We start from the raw sequence: 23,214 nt of genomic DNA, 5'->3' as shown, positions 1-23,214 counted from the left end.
GAAAGCAACATCATTGTACGGAGGAAGAAAAAAAAAGAAAAGAGCAGGAGGGACTGAGGAAACAGTCAGCTGTTGCACAAACCCCCTTGTGTTTCGTGTTTTACCCTCCATAGTTTTTCAAAACTTTCTTGTGGCAGCAATAGAGGCGGTGATCCACCTCAGTTCACTCTGACAAGTCTGATCACCGTCTGACAGCTGACGCAGGCAATGGGAAAGCATCATAAGGAATACTGGTGACTGATTTTCTTCTTTGTATTTTCAGTACGCAATTTGTTTTGTTTTTCCCACGTCACAAACAAAAGGAGCTTTCCCAACGTGAGATAAGGGAGCACCACTTCCCTGAAATCAGAAACGTTTCATCAAAATGATAAATTGACTTTCTGAAAAAAGAAAGAAATCAGACAGATTTGAATGAATATTGTGATCTTACACTAATGAAAGCAAGGTAAGTTTGGAGGTTCAATATCAGCATCAGTTCAGGAGCCGACTGCATAATGAACATCTGTCCTCGTAAACCAGGTGCTGAATATTCTGCCTACTTCCGTCAGTACAATGCTAATGTACACTGACCACTTACTGCTGTAGTGCCCAATTTGGATGGTTTGTATTGTCCAAAAAGGAGCACTTATGTTAAAACATTTCCTGGAAATGACGAGCGGTTGGCTCGGCTCGCCACCCTTTCAAAATTGAATGAAAATCTATTGAACTGACCTTTTTAAATCGAATTTGTCAAGACAGATTCAGCAATTGTATGGTCTTTTTCTCGTTTGAAATATTTTCAGAAACACATTTCGGTGAACTGTTTTCATGAAATACCAGATTGTAATCCAAACGAGCCGCCATCATGCTCGGTTTTGAAAAAGCCAGACCCACGTGACGCGTTCGTCCAATTAGCTGCTGGTCAACGTCCCCGGTCCCTCCCCTTTCTGTCTTGTAGTCTAGATGGCACCCGTTTAGTCCGAGTAGTGTCCATCATTTCACACTGAACGTTTTGACAGTTTTTAGGGGGTCACCCGGGTACTTGCAATGCAGTGACTTTTTGCGTTGCTTACACTATATGATAGTCACTGCAGTAGTGGTGTTCCCGGTATGAGTAGCAGCAGTTACAGTAGCATTCGGTTGTCCCATCTAACAGCTGTGACCTCCTGTGTTTTCTCTTTACTCTGCTCCTTTGTTTCTTGGCAGTTCTATACTATGTCACCACATGCATCCACACACACACACTGACATCCGACGCTGCCAGGCTTTGTCCCTTTCCTTCCGCTCTCTGTGTGTCCCCACTCTCAAAATCCCTTTACTACGAAACAACAATTTTCGAGCTAGCAAGCTACACGCTGAAAATGACAACTTTTATAAAAGATTTTGATTGTGCGACAAGGCAGGCCCGCTTGGTTCTTTCACGTAATGATTGTTAAGATTTACAAAGAATATGTTTACAGCATTTAGGACCAGATGTACTAATGCTTTTGCGCCCCCTTCAGGCATATTTGTTTTGCAACGTGTGCGTAAAAGCATGGTGAGGTATGTACAACAGGCCGCGCCAAGGTAAAAGCGCAGACTGCCTGTCACGAGAAACTGAAAATGAAAAATTGTGCTTTCTCGTGTCATGCACTTGCATTCATGGGAGGGTCAAGGGGAAAGGGGGAATTTGCCATAAAGAGATAGTAGGGGAAGTGTAAAGTGTGCCTAATTATGTATTCAGTTGTATACAATGAATACTGTATACAGGTGTATAGACGCGCGCCTCTATATTGTGGTGAAATTTGTAAGCAGGTGTAAAACTGTAAGCGGGTTTTCTCCAATATGCCGCCTGGTGAAATGGCAGCAGTAATCCAAGCAAGACAAAGACATAAGCCAAGGAGACGAGCTGGAAAGATTTTTTGCTTCAAGGATCACAATTTTTCAGTTGAGTGAACACAAAATCATTATGTGTTACAGATTAAGCAGCCATGCAAAATTACAGTTACTGGAAGAACTCAAAGATGTCTCCGAATCAGCGGTCTATTCCAGCAGTTGTTAAACTCCTTGGTACATTACAAATATTGTCATCAGGATTTTTTCAAACAGTCATAACATCAATAGTGAGAATATTGCAGTCTGCATTCAGCCTTATCATAGAGCTGGGTAAAATATTGATATTATATTGACATGGTGATATGAGACTAGATATGATCTTAGATTTTGGATATCGTAATATGGTATACATTTTGTCTTTCCTTTTTTTAAAGGCTGCATTAGAGTAAAGTGATTTCATTTGCTGAACTTACCAGACTGTTGTAATTGCCTTTATCCAGTTAGTCATTGTATCCACATTACTGATGATTATTTATCAAAAATCTCAATGTGTAAGTATTTTTGTGAAAGCACCAAGAGTCAACACCACAATATTGTTGCTGTATCGATATCGAGGTATTTGGGCAAAAATATTGTGATATTCGATTTTCTCCATATTGCCCAGCCCTACCATGTCAAAGCACAAGTACTGTAGCTTTGCAACAGCGCACTAGTCAATACGTACTCATAGAAAGAAAGGATGCCCATTCAATTGCACGTTTAAATGCACGCAATTTATGGTATAGTGGGCGGAGAAAGGCGCTGATTACCCGATGAACTGCAGGTTTGGTAAATACGACGGAAGCTGAAGTATCACGCCGTGCTTTGTGTGGGTTGGACATTTGCAAATGTACATGCATTGTGCCCTAAGTTTCTAACTGGGACGTGCTAGCATGTTGTCCCACCTGTTTTGAAAAAAAATCAATTATGAAAGCATGGCCTATTGTCTGCGCGAGCTAACGAGGGTTATGGTAAATACGGAGGCATGGCGGGGAAACGCCATGAACAGTTAACTTCATTTAATGTTGTACGAGGTGTTTTCTTTTGCAGGGGTGCAATTATTCCTCCATAACAAGTTTCTTCTCGAGACTATTTTGCAGAGCGACTGTTGCTAGTTCCAGAACTTGGCGCCGCACAAGACAATTGTGTTTGGGTGAAAAGAAATGCAGAAATGTATGTGTGTATGCATGACTAAAGCAGCAGCAAATAAAGCTCACTGACACTGACACTGCCTGTCAGACTTGACCTTCAGCTAGCTCAGGGGGGGTTTCCATGGAAACATGCACACACACACACACACACACAGATACACGTTGAGTTTGTCGCGTTGCACATAAACCATGATAATATGGCTAACTGACCCACACACAGCAGAGCCTAATTTCCTGTCTCCATCCATTGTTCTGGCTCTCACACACACTTAGTACTTCCACATGTGGCACAGGATGGTTTGGCTTACTAATATTTGTTGCACACCGGCTCCCTCTTTTGGGTATAACCTGTAATGACAGCATCAATATCACTGCAATATTTGTTGCACACCGGCTCCCTCTTTTGGGGATTACCTGTAATGACAGCATCAATATCACTGCTCGGTTTTGCATTTGGCAAAACTGCAAATGGTCAAGCATGTCAAGTGTTTTTTTAAAGGATGCTTTACGTGCTATCAGTTACTTTTATGTCAGTTTCTCAGAAATTGGGGGAAACAGCCTTGTTTTTAGATTGGCCGCAATGCACGTTTGAACCTTAGTAAGGCTTCGTATCATCATTCCAAAGCGTGCAGAAAATTTCAAAAATAATCCAAACTTTAGTAATTTTAATTTCAAATATTTAAATGATACTTAACAGCATTTAATGGAGCACGGTTCCCCAAACGGTACCTGTTTTTCCACAACGTGTTTTCATGAATTGTTTTTTATGAATTGCAAGCATTAAATCGTCACCAACACGGTCATGCAGCACATCATTAGAAAGCTTAAAGTCTTGTGATTCCATCAAGCTCCCGCACAAAGCATAAGGTGACCTACGGTTATAATCACGCTATGAAGTTAAGAAACACTGCACCGTTTCTGTCTAAATCGAGCGTGCATCCCTACCTTTGTCCTCGTGTCTTTATCCACAGCGGTGAAAGATATTCATAAACGTTGATTTCCTAAATCGCAAACACTCCAAGGAATTAGAATATCCAAGCCTTGTAATCCATAATTAGCTGGTCCCCTCACAATCTTGTAGTTTCTGGCCAAGTTTCGACATTCAGAAATCTAGATAATTTCATATGCATCATTTCTCGGTTTTTATAGCTTGTAACTTTTTCCCTGTGCGGGCTAAAAAGAAGGTCGACCACATTACAATCTGTGGCTTCTGCAGATTGCAATGAACCTTGTTCCCAGCCAAAAGCATCAGCCTATCAAGAGATACTCTCAAGCTAAGCCAATGATATCGCACAGTCCCCATTGGGCCCACGTGGGAAAGATGGACAGTAGATCCGACCACTTATAAGAGGAAGTCATAAAACTGGCATCCCTGTGTAGCCAATAAGAAGACGAGTTGAATGGTACCAGACATGGCCAGACAAAACTATTCCTGTGATCCCTTTCAGCTGTCTGAAAGCAAAAATATGGCCTTCTGATGGCATTTCACCATTTCATGAAATTATGATTACTAATTTCTATAAATCTATGTATGTACTTCTTTCAGACATATCTGTGAGTGATGTGGATGTGTTTTTGTATTTCAGAAGTTTTGTATTTAGCCCTTTTTTGGCTTTTTTAGAAATAAGAAATAAGACAATAGCACAGACATATCTGTAGAAATACATTCATATAAAATCCCTTTTATAAGTCATTTTTTTCTGGATTTTTTCTGTTCTAAGTTGAGACATGTGGCTAGGGTACTATTTTAGTATGTAGCCCATGTAATATGCTTACAGCTTATGCTTATACATTTTTCAGATGATTTACTTGGACGGAAATAGAAATTCTGTGTTCTAACCTCTGTAGCTCTGTGTCAGTAAGGCCTAGTGTCACGACTAGAAACAACAAGTTGAGAGTGTTAACTTCCCAATGAACTCAGGGTCATCCCAGAGGGCCAAAGCATGTGGAAACTGCAGCACTTTTTTAAGGGTAAAAATGTAGGCGAGAAAATCATATATTTTCAAGTGGTTTTCAAGAGGTTAAATGTGTATGGCCCAAAAACGAGATGGCAGATTAATTCAGCGTAATATTGATGTTGATGCATTTTAAGCCAACAGCCTGATTATGACAATCTGTCTGTCAGGAAAAAGACTTCTCAATGTTCAAGGGACCAATTAGACTAGAAAAAGCAGCTCGGTGTCACTTAAATGGCCCATTTGTGTGACTTCCTGTTGTGTTCTTTAACTCCCCGATGTAGACTTTATATTTCACAGTTGTCGTTTTCTGTCAGATCCTTGATAGATCTCGACATTTCTGATTACGTTTGAAGGCGGCCTGATTTCCCAGAGAAAGAATAGAAAGAACGGAAACGGATTGACTGTGCTTTGTTGTTTGCAGAAAAAGGTTTATGGTCATGAAGGCTGGGTCATGACCTAAGGAACAAGATCCAGGGTACACACGGCTGAAATGGGTTTCCTCAGGAGGGGGGCTGGCATCTCCCTTAGAGATAGGGTGAGAAGCTCAGTCATCCGTGAGGAGCTCTGAGTAGAGCTGCTGCTCCTTAGCGTCAAACGGAGCCAATTAAGGTGGTTCGGGCATCTGGTAAGGATGCCTTCTGGGGGTTAAACTAGTCTATACCCACAACGTTTTACTTCAGGGATTGCTCCGTTGCTCGGAAATTCCGCCGGATGTCCCTTATTTATAGGGACACTTGAGTATCAGTTGATCTTCTGGGATGTTCTAATCACGACTGGAGCTCTGTGCTGCTTTGTTCTAAACAACTGCCACTAAATAAAATTCTAACCCTAACCCCATCATGGTTTACTTTTTTAGCCACAGACATCTTTACAACTCTCAGTTACAGAATGAAATGTTTATGAGAAACTCTTAAAGGCTGCATGAATATTAGCTTAAAGAAACCATGCAGCATAATGGAGCCTGTGGGCGACCAATTCCTCCTATTTTCACATCTGGCACATGCTGTGAAGGACATAGGGTGGGGAAACATTACGATTTCTTTACTGTCGCAGTGCCAAAGCAGACAGATTTACTATGTGGCGAGGAGGAAAAAGCTCCACATTTCCAATTGAATTTCTGTTAAGGCCATTAAATAAAACGAGATGTCAGGAGACCTCAGGAGAACTCACCCAGGAGTTTTCAGGGTTCTGCTGTGCCGGCATGTTGGCAGGAGCCTTAGATGATGGATGACACAACTTGATTTGCAGCTTTGTAGCGAGGAACTGTAGGCGATTGGGGAAAAACTGAGGACAGAGAGAGAAATATTGTTGCCCAAGAGGGCCCATATTTCTGACAACCCCTTCAAAATCAGGGAGCTTCATATGAGTCCACACAAGAGATATATGGGTAGTTTGGAAGAAGACTGAGACTTTATCCCTGCTGATCTGATGTTAGGGGTGTATTCCAGCAAAACTGTCTTGACAGGGCAAACCTTTGAAGAAACTGAGACCCAGAGAGCCCAAGATAGAGCCTGTTAAGCGTGTTGGAGTCAAATACTGGGTTCAATTCGTGATTCAACATGTCCTAAGCACTTCCTCACCGGCATCAAAAGTACCGTTCCATTTGTCTGAAAAACTGTAAACTTGGCGAGATCGAGCCTCTGAGGGGTGCGTACAACGGGTCACTCCAGCTGTGGATATCACAGTGCATTGCAGTTATGCATTTTAATGCGAAAATAAATCCATGGTTAGGTGGCAGTGATGTACAGCCGGTAAAACTCCTGTTACCGACCACCAAAGAAGGAGAAGATGAATAGATTGAAAAAATGTTGTGATCACCAATAACTAGACTGCTTGTGTTTCCAGCCCTGTTGGATTTTCTTGTAGTGGCGTCCCCGTGCTATCTGAGTTTCAGTAACATACCAGTATACAGTACATATGCTCCTTACAGCCACAATCTGGGACCCTGGTCTCATTGTCACCTCCCTGTGTCTGTCCCTTGCTCTGTCAGGACCTGGAGGGTCTGGATTCGGTCCTGCGTTCCCGGGCCCCAGACGGCGACACTCAGGAGGCCTGGGCAATCACCTCGCGCTCCTCCTCCGGTCCAAGCCGGCAGGAACGCAGCAGGCAGCTGTGGGAGGACATTAGCACGGTGGAGGAGGACTCCAGCAGACTCAACGCCCTGCAGCTTCGCCTGGATGAGTCCCAGAAAGTCCTGCTGAAAGAGAGAGAGTAAGACTCTGCAAAACTCTCTGGGCTCTATCAAATATATAGAGTATTGCAGTTGCTATATATCATGCAGCATTTATTTATCAGCACTTACAAACAGAGCTCAACAAGCATACAGTGTACAGTTCTATAATCAAAGGGTGTAGTTAATGACTGACATTGCACTAGTGATTTTTGGGATAGACTGTGATTTGTTGTGAACTTCATAAGGACTCTTAATGTGGAAGAGTGAAAAATCCATTTTGAAGATATTTGCAGACTCATAAAGTAACCCACACAGGCACCCGAGTGCCATGATTGAGTGTTGAGAACCACTAATGTGTGTTGTGTCTTTGTGTCTTCCCCAGAGACAAACTTGCACTGAGTAAGAGCATCGAGAGGCTGGAGGCTGAACTCACTCAGTGGAAATGTAAATATGAAGAGCTCAGCAAGACCAAACAAGAGGCCCTCAAACAGGTCAGACATCCACGACCGCTGTTCCAATCCTAAAGAATATGTCCGAGGGGATTCTACTGAGCTCAGATAGACACCAGGTCACGGCTGTAGCATGAAACGGCATCTTCTGCATTCTGTTCGCCTACATGCTGTTTACACAATCAATCCACAGTCGGATCAAATACGGCAACTCATTCGACCTTTTGGGTTTTAATGTTGCGACTGTCTGCAGATTCGTTGTTTCAGTTCAGATAGAGCCCAGACTACTTTGAATTCCCAAATGGTAGCTGCTGTCTTAATTTACCGTTGAAGCCTCTGAGCCTCCGCAGGAAGCAAAGCTAGCGCTGGCCCTTCTTGCAGAGGGCCACGTGTGTTCCCAGCATGCCATGCTGAGGTATTTATAGGAGTGAACACCTCTACATCCTCCCCCTGGATGGATCCTGGGGTCAGATAAGGCTTATATTCCTGCATAAGTCCACAGTCAGCTCCTTCTTGCTTATGTTCAGGTGCAGATTGTTCAGAACACCTAAAGGCATGATAGACATGCTGGATGAATTTAGCTCAAAGCTAGGGCTGGGTGACTAATTCAATACTTTTTATGGACATACCAAAATGCCTCTTAAAGCCTAATTCTCGCCAAAATGCAACTTGGGTTTCTTTGTGAATGTACCCGATTTTAACTTTCGTTTAAAAGCCTATTAAGGACGGAAGCGACACTTTTAAGATTTACCGTAGTTTCGTTTTTCGGTAAAATTACCTTTTTATGCTAGCCTTAAAATCACTGTTTTTAAAACCCTAAGAAGGCTTGACACAACATGAAACTTTGTTCTAAGTATCACCAGGGGCTCTACACACGAACTCCAGCATTGAGAACATTGTTTGTGTACACAGAGTTTACAAAAAAAGGCTTTAAGCAACTTGCGTTAGTAGTCGTTGATTACGCCATCCAACATTCTTCCAATCAATAATAGGTGATCTCCGAATGCGAATGAACGGACTCCATAGGAGGAAAAGTCATTATTATATGAAGCTCCTTTTTCAACTACTAGGTAAAAATTGTGTTACACTAACGACAAAACAACAAATTATCCGTGCATTTATATGTAACTAAGCTTTAGGGGCTTTCCGTCTTTACTCTCCTACCTTGACTACTTTTGACTGGCGAGATGGATGGCGACCAGAAAAACAACAGCTACAGTAGCTATCTTTCCATCCACACGTTTTTACCCAAATTAAGTGATATCCAATGAAAAATGGCTTATGGAAACAGTAAAAATCGATTGAATTTCATGAATATTGACTCAAAGGAAATACGTCTTATCGGATCTTATCTTGATAGATATACGTCTAAACGCTGATGGAAACGTTATTTGCAGAATATATAATGAATTGCAATTACGTTTTTTAAGTCATTTTATGGTTGCACCCCGCCAGAAAACGAAGAAGAAGTTTTACTTCATTTCCGCCAAGTATTTCCGATCTGTCTGCACACATGGCGGGTGACAACAAAGACAGAAGTAAGTGGACGGACGAGGAGACGAGAGACTTTTTGAATTACATTTTTATTTTTAAGTATAGTCTGTGAACGCAAACAATGTTCCCTACGCTAGAGTTCATGTGTAGAGCTTCTGGGAATACTTAGAACAAAGTTTCTTGTTGTGTCGAGCCTTCCTAGTGTTTTAAAAATAAATTTGGTAAGAGTAAGGTTTTAAGTATTGAGCTGGAAAAATGCCTCATCATTCAAAACCCAATTTTAATACCTCAAGAGTTAATCCCAACAGGGTCAGGGAGCCAATATACATGCAGTAAGATTCTAACAAGATCTTTTTTTTTTTAGATCTTTTTTGTGTATTTACAGGCCCCAATTGACAGAACAGCTAAATACAGGAAAGGGGGGAGAGAAGAGGAATGACATGCAGCAAAGGGTCGCAAGTCGGAATCAAACTCGCGGCCTCTGCTCAACCAGGGGAGCTACCCAGGTGCCCGCTTCTACCAAGAACAATTAACGGGGCACTCCGGTTGCTCCCCTGGTTGAACCCCATGTGCAGGGGCTCAGTTCATACTGCAGCGGCCATCTGACTTTGTGAAAGTCTCCCGTTGTTCTCTTTTTTATCATCCATCAACGTCTTTCATCACAGCAAATTAAGAACTCTTAATGGTCAGATGCTACCACGCTGGTTTCTTTTCTTCCTTTGAGCTGCGAGTTTAATTCCAACCCGCAGGTCTTTGATGCATGTAATAATCAAAAAAATGGTATAGAAAAAAGTACCATTTAGAAACCAGTATCACAGTGACGGTATTGGTATCTGTACCGGTATTGAAAAATCTTGAACTATACCCAACCCTTCTTAAAGCGCCAGTGTTCCTCAAAACTGAGCTGCTAGCATGGCTTCCCCTTCTCCACTGCTCTGGTCAGATACCATTTACACTTAGACTTTATTGTGATTTCAAGGAGAGCGCCTTTCATATTGGAGAGAGATGGTTTTCATTCATCTGCAGCTGGATTTGATTTGGATTTGGTCGGATTTGGATGCTCTCAGGGATTTGGAACGCATTTATATTTCTTCAATAAATCTGAACCAAGCTACTAAAACTGTAGCGCTAGTGGTTTAACGCAGACGCCCGCATGGCAGTGCCTTTTTTACTGTTCTTTTCTGGTTGCCAAGAGTCTTACAGCACAGATAGAAATGTTCCAGTCATCAATGGTTCTCCAAAATCCCCTCCTGTCCTCCCTCCGCTTCCACACTCTCTCTTTCGCTCTCTCTCTCGCTCTCTCTTCTAGACAGAAAAGCTCAACTCTCTTTCTCTCAATTAAATTGGCATGAATGTCGGAAATAACAATATTGACAAAGCATCAAGGATAATAATGTGAGAAGAAATACATACATACTTATATATACTGTACAATTAAAAACAAAAACAAGCAAACAACAACAGTATATCAATATACTGAAATGGCTAGTGTCAACTGTAGGAAAAAACAAAGACAAAAGCAAACTAGTTCCTAAGATCACCTTTAATATGTATCCTGAAAATGAGATCTTCATATGTCCTCAAAATATCCCAATGCACTGTTAAGTTTGTTTTTGTCAGATACCTTAAGTGCAGTGCTGGAATATTACTAAGTACATTAACTCAAGTTCTGTACTGTTGAGGTACTAGTAGGTCTAAGTCAATTAATCGCACGATAAAAAAATTAGCTTGACAAATTTTCAGGCCGCGATAGAGCAATATCCCCTAATAAGTGTTACTTGGCGTCCCGTTTCTCCCTTTCATTCCAAACCACACAGTTGACAACCTGCTGGTGGAGACAGTGGAGACGTGCTCGGACATAAACGCCATGGGCTGGTGTGGACTTGTCTCGCAATTGCTCTCAGGAATGTCCCAGTGTTATATTATCTAGAAATAATAGTTTATTGATCTTTGAAAAAGATTTACCTTAATTATTTTGCCATTATCATTATATTTGATGAAAATTGTCTCAGAACGACAATATTATCGTTTATCGCAATAATTTCTGGGACAATTTATCATCCAGCCAAATGTATTATCGTGAGAAGCCTAGGTACTAGTTCTCTACTTGAGTCTTCATTCCACTTTCAACTTCTACTCTATATTTCAGAGAAAAAACTCCACTACGTTCATCTGACGGGTTTAGTTACTTTACAAATTAAGATTTCTGAAACACATGTAGTTGTGTGTGTGTCTGATGTTTTTATTATGAATGAAACTAGCCAACAATATAATGAAATGATTAGACCATTAAACACACACTTTTCCAGTTTCTAAAATGTTCCACCACTCGGGGGCAGTCCTGCCCTGCAGTGAGGACAACATAAGGACACAGAAAACACAAGTCTTATGGAAAGGCTCTCTGAATGACAAAACCAGTTTAATTCATAAAAAAAAAAAAAAGATGAGAGATGTGTAGATGGTGATGGTGTGTGTTTAGAAGATAAGCGGGGTAGAAGAGATGGAGATGAAAGCATGATAGGGTGAAGTGCTGAAGGTGGAGAGGAAGCAGATGAGACACAGGCAGAGATGCAATGATCAGATAAGAACAAGGAGGGATAAAAAAGGCAAGTCAAAGGAGGTTGGGTCAACCTTATCTACACACTTTCTGTCCTAGATACTTCAAGATCACATTGATGTGTGGTACTTTTGAACCTAATCTTATTTTACTTTTACAAATGTACTTAACGTTTGTATTTCTTACTTACTTACTGAGATGATCAATAAAGTATTCTAATTCCCTAACACCATATAGCTAAACCTGCTAAAGGAAATGCACCAAGATGAACTCGGACGCATATCTGAAGACTTGGAAGACGAACTGGGAGCCCGAACCAGTATGGACAAGAAACTAGCTGATCTACGTTCTGAGGTGAGGAGACTGGGGAGCAGAGAGAGAGAGAGGAGTAAAGGTACTTTATTGTCACATACACATACATGTTGCGAAATTCATTTTCTACATTTAACCCATCCCTCAAGGATGCAGTGGGCATCCATTTACAGCACCCTGGGACCAAATCCATATCTGAGCCAGGGCGTTGATCAAGTGCACTGACTGGAGAACCTAGTACATGTTTTTTGATGGTGGGGGGAAACTGGAGCACCCGGTTAAATCCACACAAACATGGGGAGAACATACAAACAAATGTATTTTCTCTGCGCAGGGGGCGTGACCAATGGGCATAGTTCAAATGACTCTGGACACAATTGGATAGTCCTTCAACCAATCAGACCAGTGATCAGGGTGACGTAGAAGGAACAGCGGCATCAACGTGTTTGCTGTGGTGGCGTTCGGTGGCCCCGATGTTGAATGTAAACAAGACGCTGCTTGGTTGCTTCTCTATCGTCATCGTGTTAAACCCGCCAAAAGCGCGCCAGGTAGATTAGCCAGTTTATGATTGGTTCCCACAAAATTGGGATCTAAAGCAGGAAAATTAAACGCGCAGGTTTCCAGACCGAGCTGGAGCGCCAAATCAAATCACCGGAAGAGTGGGTGGGGTCACCCTTAAAACTTAAAACTTTTAACTGTTTAGCGGGCTGCCCGTAAATGTAAATGTAAATGTGCTGTATTTATATAGCGCTTTTCCAGTCTTAACAACTGCTGAAAGCGCTTTTACATCTACAGGAAACATTCACCATTCACACACATTCATACACTGTGTCCGGGGCTGCCGTACAAAGTGCCACCTGCTCATCAGATATCATTCATAACATTCACACTCCGATGCGCATCACCGGGGGCAACTCGGGGTTCAGTGTCTTGCCCAAGGACACTTCGACAATGACTGCAGGGGCGGGGATCGAACCACCAACCTTCCGATTGGCAGGCAACCGCTCTACCACTGAGCCACAGCCGCCCCGTAGCATCCTCGACACCCCCCTTCCTGCCCTGTAGGCAAATTCATTAATTTCTCTGTGGTAATTAACATAAATGTAACATTTTGCTCAGTAGCACAAACTGAGAATATGCCACATCTATTACAGCACACATATCCATAACGGAGCAAACAGTGTAATACACCTTTTAATAGCGAAAGGTTAAAAGCACATGGCTCCACAGGCTAGTCTGTTTACTGGCGATTGCACGTTGCTAGCAAACACAACCTGAATATCAATGCGTGGCTGTACAAGGAACATTAAACAATCTGCTTCTATCAGCATTTCCAATTAGAAACACAACAAGAGTAATATTATCAAGACGATAATATATATCGCTTTCCCTAATCAAATAAATGTCTTGTTGTAACTCGGGCTAAACTTCCACATCTTAGCAGAACACTTATTGAAGATAACGAGGCAGTCGAACCCATGACAGTTTAGCAAGCTACAGAATAGTTTTAACTTTTGATCTGGGCTACACACATCACTATGCTACATTCTGTCCCCTTCTCCGGTCTGAGCGCCTTCAGGAGCCTCAGATGAAGCTGTGAAGGATTAAATGCAGTTTCCACAGTGTGGTAATCCACCGCAATAATTATGATATGTTAAATGAAAAGGGTAATTGTTGCCATCAGCATTTCTACCGTACACACACACACACACACACACACACACACACACACACACACAGAAAAATCTTCCTTTAAACAGGCATCAACCTTGGTGCCGGTTGGGACACAGAGACACAGATATCCTGAGATCCTTCGGTGCACACTGTGTCTCTCTGTGTCTCCGTCAGATGGAGCGGCTGCAGGTGGAGAACGCTGCGGAGTGGGGACGTGGGGAGCGCTTGGAGACGGAGAAACTTGCCCTGGAGAGGGACAACAAGAAGCTGAGAGCTCAGGTGGAAGACCTGGAGGAGCAACTGGCCAAGAAGCGCCGGCAGGCTGCCTCGGCACTCGACATCGACCTCAAGGCCATCCAGAGCGAGCTGTTTGAGAGAAACAAGGTGGGAAACTATTGGGTACTACTCTATCTATTAGCTATCACAACATTGTCCTCAACAAAGTAACCTAAATTGTAATAAACCGGAATTATCCTTTTAAATTCCACAATACGTTTCCTTACTACACTAATACTTACACACTGACGAGATATCTTTATATGTCATGAGATAATGCCCTGACCTTGTCTTTCCAAACACTTTTGTGTGTGTGTGTGTGTGTATTTGTGTGTGTGTGTGTGTGTGTGTGTGTGTGTGTGTGTGAGAGAGAAAGAGAGAGATTGATTGTGTTTAGTGTATAGTGTTGAAAAGATGGTATTGATCCAGACAGAGAAGGAGAAACAGGGCAAGAGATTAAGACACTGGATACACACACACACACACAGACACACACACACACACACACACACACACACACACACACACACACACACACACACACACACACATATACAGGTTGATTGATAGTAGAATCATCTTCAACCCCAGCCAGGGCTTTGGGCATCACTACCACTGAACAGATTGATGTTCACTGTCCAATGCAACACACTGATGTGTGTAAACACACACACACATATAGATGCAGTACTTGCATAACCCTTCCTCTGTTTTGTGTTATTTAAGATACATTTTGTAGTTTTCCTGTAAACCCTCTCTGTTTTTCTAGCTGTGTGCCACATGGTGGAATCAGGGGAACATTTTGCTGCACTGACAGTGACAATGTGCCATCTTACTGTCAGTAGCTTCATTAGCACATGCAATACAACCCATAAATAATCTAGACATTACCTAAATGAGCTTTGTGAGAGACATAACCCTGCCAGGCTCCTGGGTACAAAGTCCGCTAATGTCAGTTTGAGCCCATGTGTGAATGGATCAGCTCCTTGTCTGAAATTATCAGACAAATTCAAGGAATGGAAAATGTCCTGTTTCTCTGTTTCCACTCAAAGGAATTATTAAGTCATTAAGTCATAGTCATTATATAATTATAAAAGCATCTGACAGTGTTATCAAACTTTACAACATCTTTATGACAAATCACTTTACTTGAGGTCAAGGGAAAATATGAATGACACAATTATAACGGTCTCATGACAGCTAATGTAAAACCAACAACTTAATGATGGTTTAATGTAACATTAACACATAAAGCTATACAGTGTCTTTGAGTTTAATAAGTAGATATGCTATGATATTTTTATAACGGTATATTATCTTGCTTAATTTCAAGTTTTCATAACACAAACATTTCAAACAATGCTTACTTCGCATTCAAAGTGTCATAATAAAACAATCACAAACATTCATAGAGACTCATCAACTTATGTCATAGTTATGATGCTGCCATGTCTGTGTTATGCACAACCCTTTAAGTAAAGTGATCCGGCTGTGCTTTACATAAGGCACTCTAACCCTTACACTACATAAATTCACTAGAACAGCATTTAAAAAATGGAAAATCAAGTTAATTTAAAGTGAATGTGATAAAAACCCATACTGTATATTTAACATAGAATACTGAAACACCTGGCGATTCACAAACATAAAATCAAAGCTGATGTCTTGTTATGACACCAATGGTCACCAGGTGGGGTTCTTGACCCAACATGCACCTCTCTGGCATTCAGGAAGAGCTACTGTGTTTAATCTCTTGAGATAACATAGACATTTATGTTGCTTGAAAAGAAGGATAGGCAGTTTCTAGATATATTTCATGCAAAATGTTAACCCATGATGACAGTGTTGCAGGTCTGACTGAAGTTGTTTTCTGCTGCCGTGAGGGTTACCTTGACCCGAGGCCAACTCGTCGTGTTGCCTCTTGCCAAGCTGAGCGGTCCAAATGTCTGTGATTATTTATTTCCCAGTGATTAATGGGAATGGATAACTCTGGGTCCACATGGTGGATCACATCTGTTCATAAAGAGCAAACCAAGATGGCACTGTGTGTGTGTGTGCGTGTGTGTGTGTGTGTTTGTGTGTGTGTGTGTTAAACTTCTTAAATGACTCCATTAGCAGCAGGTTGTGTGGCACGGCCACGCACTGGAAGATACTGTACAGTATGTGTGTAAGTGCTGGTCAATGCGTTGGACTCCACCACCTGTCCCACAGGGTTATTTATGACGCTACCGAGTGCATTTAATGCTTTAGACACACACACACATACACACACACACACACACACACACACACACACACACACACACACACACACAGGTTAAAAAAAATTTCAAAGGGGGAAAAATAATTATTCCAAGCAGGAAAAGCAATAGGGTGATATAGCTCACAGTCTCAAAGTTAGGAGGATGTGTATGATGACAAAAAGATCAAAGAGGAAAGGATGAAGAGAGGAAAAAGATAAACAAGGATACAGGGAGATGTGCTGATAGAGGCAGAAGAAACCAGCATGGCTGACCAAAAATGAACATGACAAGACAAAATAACAATGTGTGACACATTTTCCCACCTAAACCTCGAATGTTGTTCATTGTCTCTCATTGGAGCTTACATCAGATTCACTTGCAGCCCTGCGTTATGGTTTGTTTCATAGTCGCCCAATGGTATAGCTGAGGAAGACATTTTATTCAGATTTTAACATTGCATTACTACAGGAAGTAGGAAGTGGAGAATAGGAGTCCTTTCTTAATCAAAATATGTTGGTTTTATGTAGACAAAAGACAAACACTTTTATTACCCTCACAAAATAAGATACATTTTGGTTTAAACCTGTGGTGTTTGTGATGCAAACAAGGCTTTTTTCCAATATTTTTAAAGTTAATATGAGTTCCCCCAGCCTGCCTATGATCCTCCCGTGGCTAGAAATGGCGATAGGAGTAAACTAAGCCCTGGGGATCCTGCTCTGCCTTTGAGAAAATGACATCATAAGGGGAAAGGTTACTTTTCTTTCTCTGCTTTGCCCACCCAGAGAATTTGGCCGACCCATGAGAAAGACAGAGACATCATGGCATAAAACAAGCAAAGCATGGCAGTTGGTTAAGGCCAGGCCCCAACCTCCACCTTGCCCCCTCCTCTCTCCTCCTCAATAGCATTTAAAGCTACAGACACAGAAATGGCACATCCTAAGGAAAGCTCTAGACTGGCTCTAGTAAATGGCTTTAAATCTGCACCAGGGCTGCATTTTGGGAACGGGTCTTCAGATACAGTATTAGGGGACCACTAAGGCCTATATAAAAGAGTCTTCAGATACAGTATTGAAAAAAGCAGCATTTCATAGGACCTTTAAAGTCCCAGTGAAACGGAAGTTGGAGCGTCTTTAGCTTCTATGCTATTTTCTAGTGAACAGAATGTTTGAGCAGTAAATCCAATACATCACATTTGATTGGGCTGCTACAAAGTGGGCAGGCTTAATCCTCATTTTCACCAGTGGCGGAACGTCTGCGGATCCCCTCCGGAATGGCTGCGGAGTCATTAGGTTTCTATTAAAGTTACCCTGGATTTTCGGATCCGTCAATACCCACCAGGTTTGGATTTGTTGCAGAACGGCTGCAGCCATGACTGACAGCTGAATTAAGTGATACATCGCAAACTAGAATGAGTTAAATTATTGGTTGCCTTTGAAGCAGGACGTGTTACATCCAATCCCAGTACAGCTGTTAACACATAAAACAGACTATACACAGGCAGTTAAGCAATATATCCGTGCAGTTGTGGTCTTGACCGGTCTAGAAATATAATTCCAAAACCTCTTCATCCGAGACTGAGACAAGAATGTGGTTGATGACAAATTGTGGTTGATTCCAAGATGAGATCTTCAAAAAGCGGTCCCGAGACCAAGATCGGTCTCGAGTACTACAACACTGCCGTGAGTTGTCTCTGTGATGAGTACTTGCTCAATCTCTAAACCGTTCTGCTTAGAATATCAAGTGTTCAGTTTTAGGCATCTTCCATTTTGGAAAACGGTCCATATGTGTGGGAAGTCTGGTCTTCTATATTATATCAATGAGTGAAGATAATCATTTGATATCAATTTTAAAGATGTAACACTGAGAAGAGTTACACCGCTGTATTCTGTCCAATACAGTCACACGTTTGTTAAGGTTTTTAGTTTATTTTCTGTTCAAAATGTTCTTGTCCATATCCATGCTTATTCTTGGTGCTTTTAGTAATCTAACCTCTAATAATTTTTGTCTTCTGTTTTTTCTTATCTCTGTCTCTTTTCATTTTATGCCTCGTCTTTTACTGGGATGATCTGACCAATCTGGTTGGAGCGGTGCCCAAAAGTCCCTCCCCCACTGTAACGCGCGTGGGCAGCCCTGATTGTGATTGTGATGGTGATTGTGATTGTGTGTGTGTGTGTGTGTGTGTGTGTGTGTGTGTGTGTGTGTGTGTGTGTGTGTGCGCGCGCAGAAACAAGCAAGTGTGTTCACCATAGTTTAAATGAGCTGCAATTATGCACATCAGTTATTTCTACTTCCGACCCTGTTTTTTTGTTCATGTTTTCTCACATTAAATTATCTTTTTGTCAATTTCTGGGCATAAGCCTGAGGTTTTTATACATATCTACATATCTATCTTTCTGTCTGGCTTTGTTTTTAGTGGAACAGATGTAGCGGCAGACTTCAGGGTCTCTCCAGTCAAGGAGAAACATTTAACAGGCAGTGTGGCGTGACACACACACACACACACACACACACACACACACACACACACACACACAATTGTGCTTTTTTGTGAAAGCATGTAGACACATATTAACACATATTAACACATCCACGTATCTGGAACTTATAGAGCAAGCCTCCACACACAAACATATGTACAGAAGCAAACAGACACACTCATGCTCATAGATCACCCAGTAATCCCTCATGTTTAATAGAGTCCGGGACTCCCAGCCTGTCAGCCTCCTCCCGTTCATCCATCAACCCTGCCTCCCTTCCTCCCCTGTTCCATCAGACATTTATTACATCGTCTTGAAATGATAAACCTGCAGGGATAAGTCAGGTTTCTGGCCTGTATGGCTGCTTGGGGGCTGCTTCATTGTATTTCATCCGAACGTTTGTCTGACAGACTACAGGCCAGGGACAGCAGCCAGCTTTTATGTAGAATAAACTGTTCTATAATAGTTGGAAATGTTTTTTTTTTCAAAGTCATGGTGGGTTTTGTTTTCACACCAGTAACTAACCAGTCCAATGATGATTTTTACTTTAATCATTTCAATCCAGGGATATGTGATAGATGGAGACTTGTATATATTAATATGTGTATTTCTAAAATGATAAATGGGGGTGGGTGATATTCTGAATACCTGGTTTAGCACCAAATGTGTATTAATCTACCACTGAACTACACTGACCAGCTGTTTTAGGAAATGACTGAGCCTTCCAGAAAAAAAGAGAAATAACAAGAAAAAAACAGAAAGTATAAATAGGCAGCAAGGCCCCGCGGAATCCGCAGACTCAGTATTCTGAGCAGATTCCACATCAGTTTATTCGGATCACCGCTGAATACTGTAAAGAAATATAGAATAATGGCGGACTTATACTTTCATGCATAGCTCATATTTGTCCATTTAACCGTTTGCCACAGCATAAAATGTTGTTAGACATCGCAAAAACGTGATCTCATGGATTTCTTTTCACAAGGCTGCACGCTGTCTATCTTCTTTGTTCTTATCCTTACCTTTATTGTCCTATAAAATACCATCCCTCCAATAATTATCTTCCCCCCACACTTCGTCATTTCTATCCTCATCCCTTCATCCCCGTCTCTTTCTCAAGACCCCCCTCCCCCCACCCCCTCCTTTTAATTATTCCTTTCTGCATTACCCTGCCGCTCTCTTTGTTTGATCCGACTCTGGGGTTACACTGTATTTGTGTTGCATTCATGCATTTTGCCTTGATCATCTGGTAGATTGGTAGATACACTGAGGGGGAAGGGTGTCTGCATGCCACGTCTTAAGGAGTTTGTAATTTGAACAGTTAAAGCACCCATTCCTCTTTTAATCAGATACACTCTGTATGTCGGCTCTGTACATGTAAGGCTCTGTGAGAATAAATGAGCCACAAGGTTGAAGCTAATTTTGTGTCAATGGCTAAAGGAATCAAATATTTAATATATAATTAAGATAAAAGGCTGGCTCAAATACAGATATAAATAAATAAGTAGCGGGCATTTCCCACTCCTTGATCCAGGCTTGTCTTTTTATTGTTCCTGTAGATATCTCATTTCTCTCTATCGTATAGTGTAAATGCAGGAAAGCTTTCTTGAAAGCCGCTCTGTCTGGGGAGCCGTTAGGTGTCGTGCAGCAAAGAGAGAGGCTGAATCAATGCCATCAAAGTACATGTGCAGTGAGTGACAATGGTGCATTATTGATGAGTCCATTAGCTCCAAGTGCAGACTTTCCTTGGCTAATCCTAATGCAAACCTGTGGAGGAGAGCTTTCCTTTGGCTCAAACCTGACCACAACCACAATTACCTAAAATTGAAGCCTAATAAATAGATAAAAAAGATCTGTAACAGCCTGGAACACAACCAAATTTTAGCATGCAGACATGTCCATATAAGGGATAGAGAGCGCCATTCCTTCATACACTCTCTGTCATTTACAACAACACACCTTATTTGGACCAAGGAAAATTATCTAAGCTCACTGCGTGAAGCGCCTGGTGCGTTCAGGGAACTGTACAAATCCCCTTTTGCTAGTGTAATGGCGGAAAAAACCCTTTCAAAAGGGTTGTACGTAGTGTCTTTATTAATTGAAAGGTGTTTTTGACGTAACATGCAATTAACCAATCACTTTGTCATCTCCCATTCTCTTTAAAAGCCAGGCTTTTTGTACCTTAGTGCATTGCTTTTATGATAGCGGATTTGCACCTTAATATTTAAATTCATAAAATTGTTTGATCTTTTGCATGTTTGTGTGTGTGTGTGTGTGTGTGTGTGTGTGTGTGTGACAAGCATTGTGTGCGTGCTGTGCACGAGCCTAGGCAGATTTTACATTTAAAAAAAATTATTGTCATTTGTATCTCATAAAAAAGAAAGTATTACTGTAAAATATTCTATCATTATTATTATTATTAAAGACCACATTGAATATGTGCACTTTTGTTGGAAATACAATTTTACTGAAGCTTAATCAAGGATAACCTTTAGCCATTTCTTGTGAAAACTATTTTTATGTTTCGTGTTTTTTACCAAAAAGGTCTAACAATGTGTTACTTATTTTTTAAATATTGTAAATGATACCTTTTATTTACATCTACGTCTGCTAGATTGCAGTGTTTAAAATAACAATGAATAACAATGAAATCCTGCGTTATTGACATTAGACCAGGTTTTGTTGGCCAATGACGCAAACGCTTCACACTGCCTCAAGATAAAAATTTGCCAAGTATTCACCTGAACACACCTTCCTCTAAGACCAGCACGCCCAAAGATGGGCGCAGGTGCATTTGCTATTTAAATGATTTGGGCGCTTAAACTAGCAAAGATACTTGCGCCGAGTCCAAGATCTGGCCCGCCATCTCTTAGTGCTTCCTTCCTCTTATTTCTAGATATCTGACACAGTGTAGTCTTAATCCATGGTTCAACCAGGCGTTGTGTGTGAAGGTGTGTCAGATAGAAAGTAGAGAATTCTTGGCTCATGTCATTCTCCCAAGTGTGTGTGCCTGTGTTCAGCCCAGACTCTGACCCATATCAGATCACCGCAGTTCTTTCTCTGCCTTTTTTACTTCTCTCTTTATGTTTAAGAAACATTATTGATGAAGAAGGCATGCAAATAATTCGCTCAAGTTGAATCCTTTTCAACTTTCCATTGACTCTTATTACATATATATAACAATTAGGCTGCCTCTAAAATTTGCTATGCGTTCGGGTTGGCCCATTACCCATACTCATTTATAACGCCAATGTGGACTGATTGTTTTTGAAGGTCTAAAGATGCTGTACACTTTTGATTTATTTGAATATTAACAAAATGATTCATATTTAACTATAGGAACTTTGAGAACATTTTCCTGGACATTAGAGCTGACCAATAGATCGGCATGGCCAATGTCATGGGCAGATTTTTACTTCAGAATTTTATTTATATATATATATATTTATTATTTATTTCACAGTACAAAAAAATGCCCAAATGTCATTGAGGCAGTTGTCCCGATTAGTCTTTTTTTTTTTTTTTTTTTTTTTTCTCAGTAAATAATAAAACTGGTGCTGGAAATCTCAATTTCCTTGCGGGTGTCATCCCAAAAGGATTACAAAAGACAAATCTAAGTCTAAAATGCAAAGTAAGTAACTCTTTTTAAAGTTAGTCACACCCCCAAAACTACAGGCAACCTCTCATCCAAATCATTATGGCTCTGAACCATAGTCTATACCTCTTTTTGAAATTGTAAAGTGGGTGTCAATGTGCTTCTGGGGAGGCAGTTTTGGTAAGAAAAATACTAATACTGAAACTAATGATATTTTTTCATTTTTAATATACATAGCTGAATTTTTGCTCTTGGGATTCCTTGTTAATCGGCAAATATTCTCATCTGGGATCAGCAAATATTTGGTATTTTTACTTTATAGGTAACTTAAATTTCAAATTATTCAAAGAATCGATTATTCGTCTTATCATTTTTTGGAGTAAATGGGACAGAAGAGCTGGCTGACCAGAATCAGCTCTGTTTGGATTCCTTTGTCTTTAAGCCTGTCTGTTGTGTTATCTCGTTCCTTTTAGGAGCTGGCTGACCTCCGCCATGTCCACACTAAGTTGAAGAAGCAGTACCAAGAGAAGACGGCTGAACTGGTCCACGCTAACCGGAGGGTGGAAAGCCACGAGGCCGAAGTCAAAAAGCTTCGACTGAGGGTGGAGGAGCTGAAGAAAGATTTAGGCCAGGCAGAGGATGAGGTAGGAACGTGGCTGTGCATGGATTTGTGTATGTGTCGTTCAAAAGACACCATCGTTGCTTTTGCTTCGGACTATTCCACCAATCCCAAACTCTGACACTCATTCATGCAGTTAGACAACCAAAGACAGAACAGCTTTTTTTCAGATTCTCTTAGCAAAGTACATATTAATCTGCAGTAAAAACAAACCTTTATTCCTTATTCTTTCAAATGTAGTGTAATTCTACTGCCATCGAGATGATAGACAAGATAAAAAATATGTTGGTGTGTGTGTTACCCTTTGGACAACCCTCAGACTTATCAGATGGCCTTTTACAAACGTGTGTGTGTGTGTGTGTGTGTGTGTGTGTGTGTGTGTGTGTGTGTGTGTGTGTGTGTG

General features: G+C 41.2%; 1 protein-coding gene across 1 annotated transcript in view; it reads left to right on the top strand.

The window, feature by feature from the left end:
• The window catches only part of ccdc102a (coiled-coil domain containing 102A), a 64,134-nt gene extending 41,187 nt beyond the window's left edge, over positions 1-22,947 (top strand). The window contains exons 5-9 of the mRNA XM_034867829.1: positions 6,933-7,153; positions 7,498-7,606; positions 11,853-11,969; positions 13,776-13,985; positions 22,666-22,947. Coding sequence (XP_034723720.1) covers positions 6,933-7,153; positions 7,498-7,606; positions 11,853-11,969; positions 13,776-13,985; positions 22,666-22,932 — 924 coding nt within the window. The 3' untranslated portion in view covers positions 22,933-22,947. The remainder of the gene's footprint in view (positions 1-6,932; positions 7,154-7,497; positions 7,607-11,852; positions 11,970-13,775; positions 13,986-22,665) is intronic.
• The last annotated feature ends 267 nt before the right edge of the window (positions 22,948-23,214 follow it).

The sequence above is a fragment of the Etheostoma cragini genome, chromosome 1 (genome assembly GCF_013103735.1).
Source record: "Etheostoma cragini isolate CJK2018 chromosome 1, CSU_Ecrag_1.0, whole genome shotgun sequence".
In the NCBI taxonomy this organism is placed as follows: Eukaryota; Metazoa; Chordata; class Actinopteri; order Perciformes; family Percidae; genus Etheostoma; species Etheostoma cragini.
This window is presented reverse-complemented; position numbering and strand designations above follow the sequence as displayed.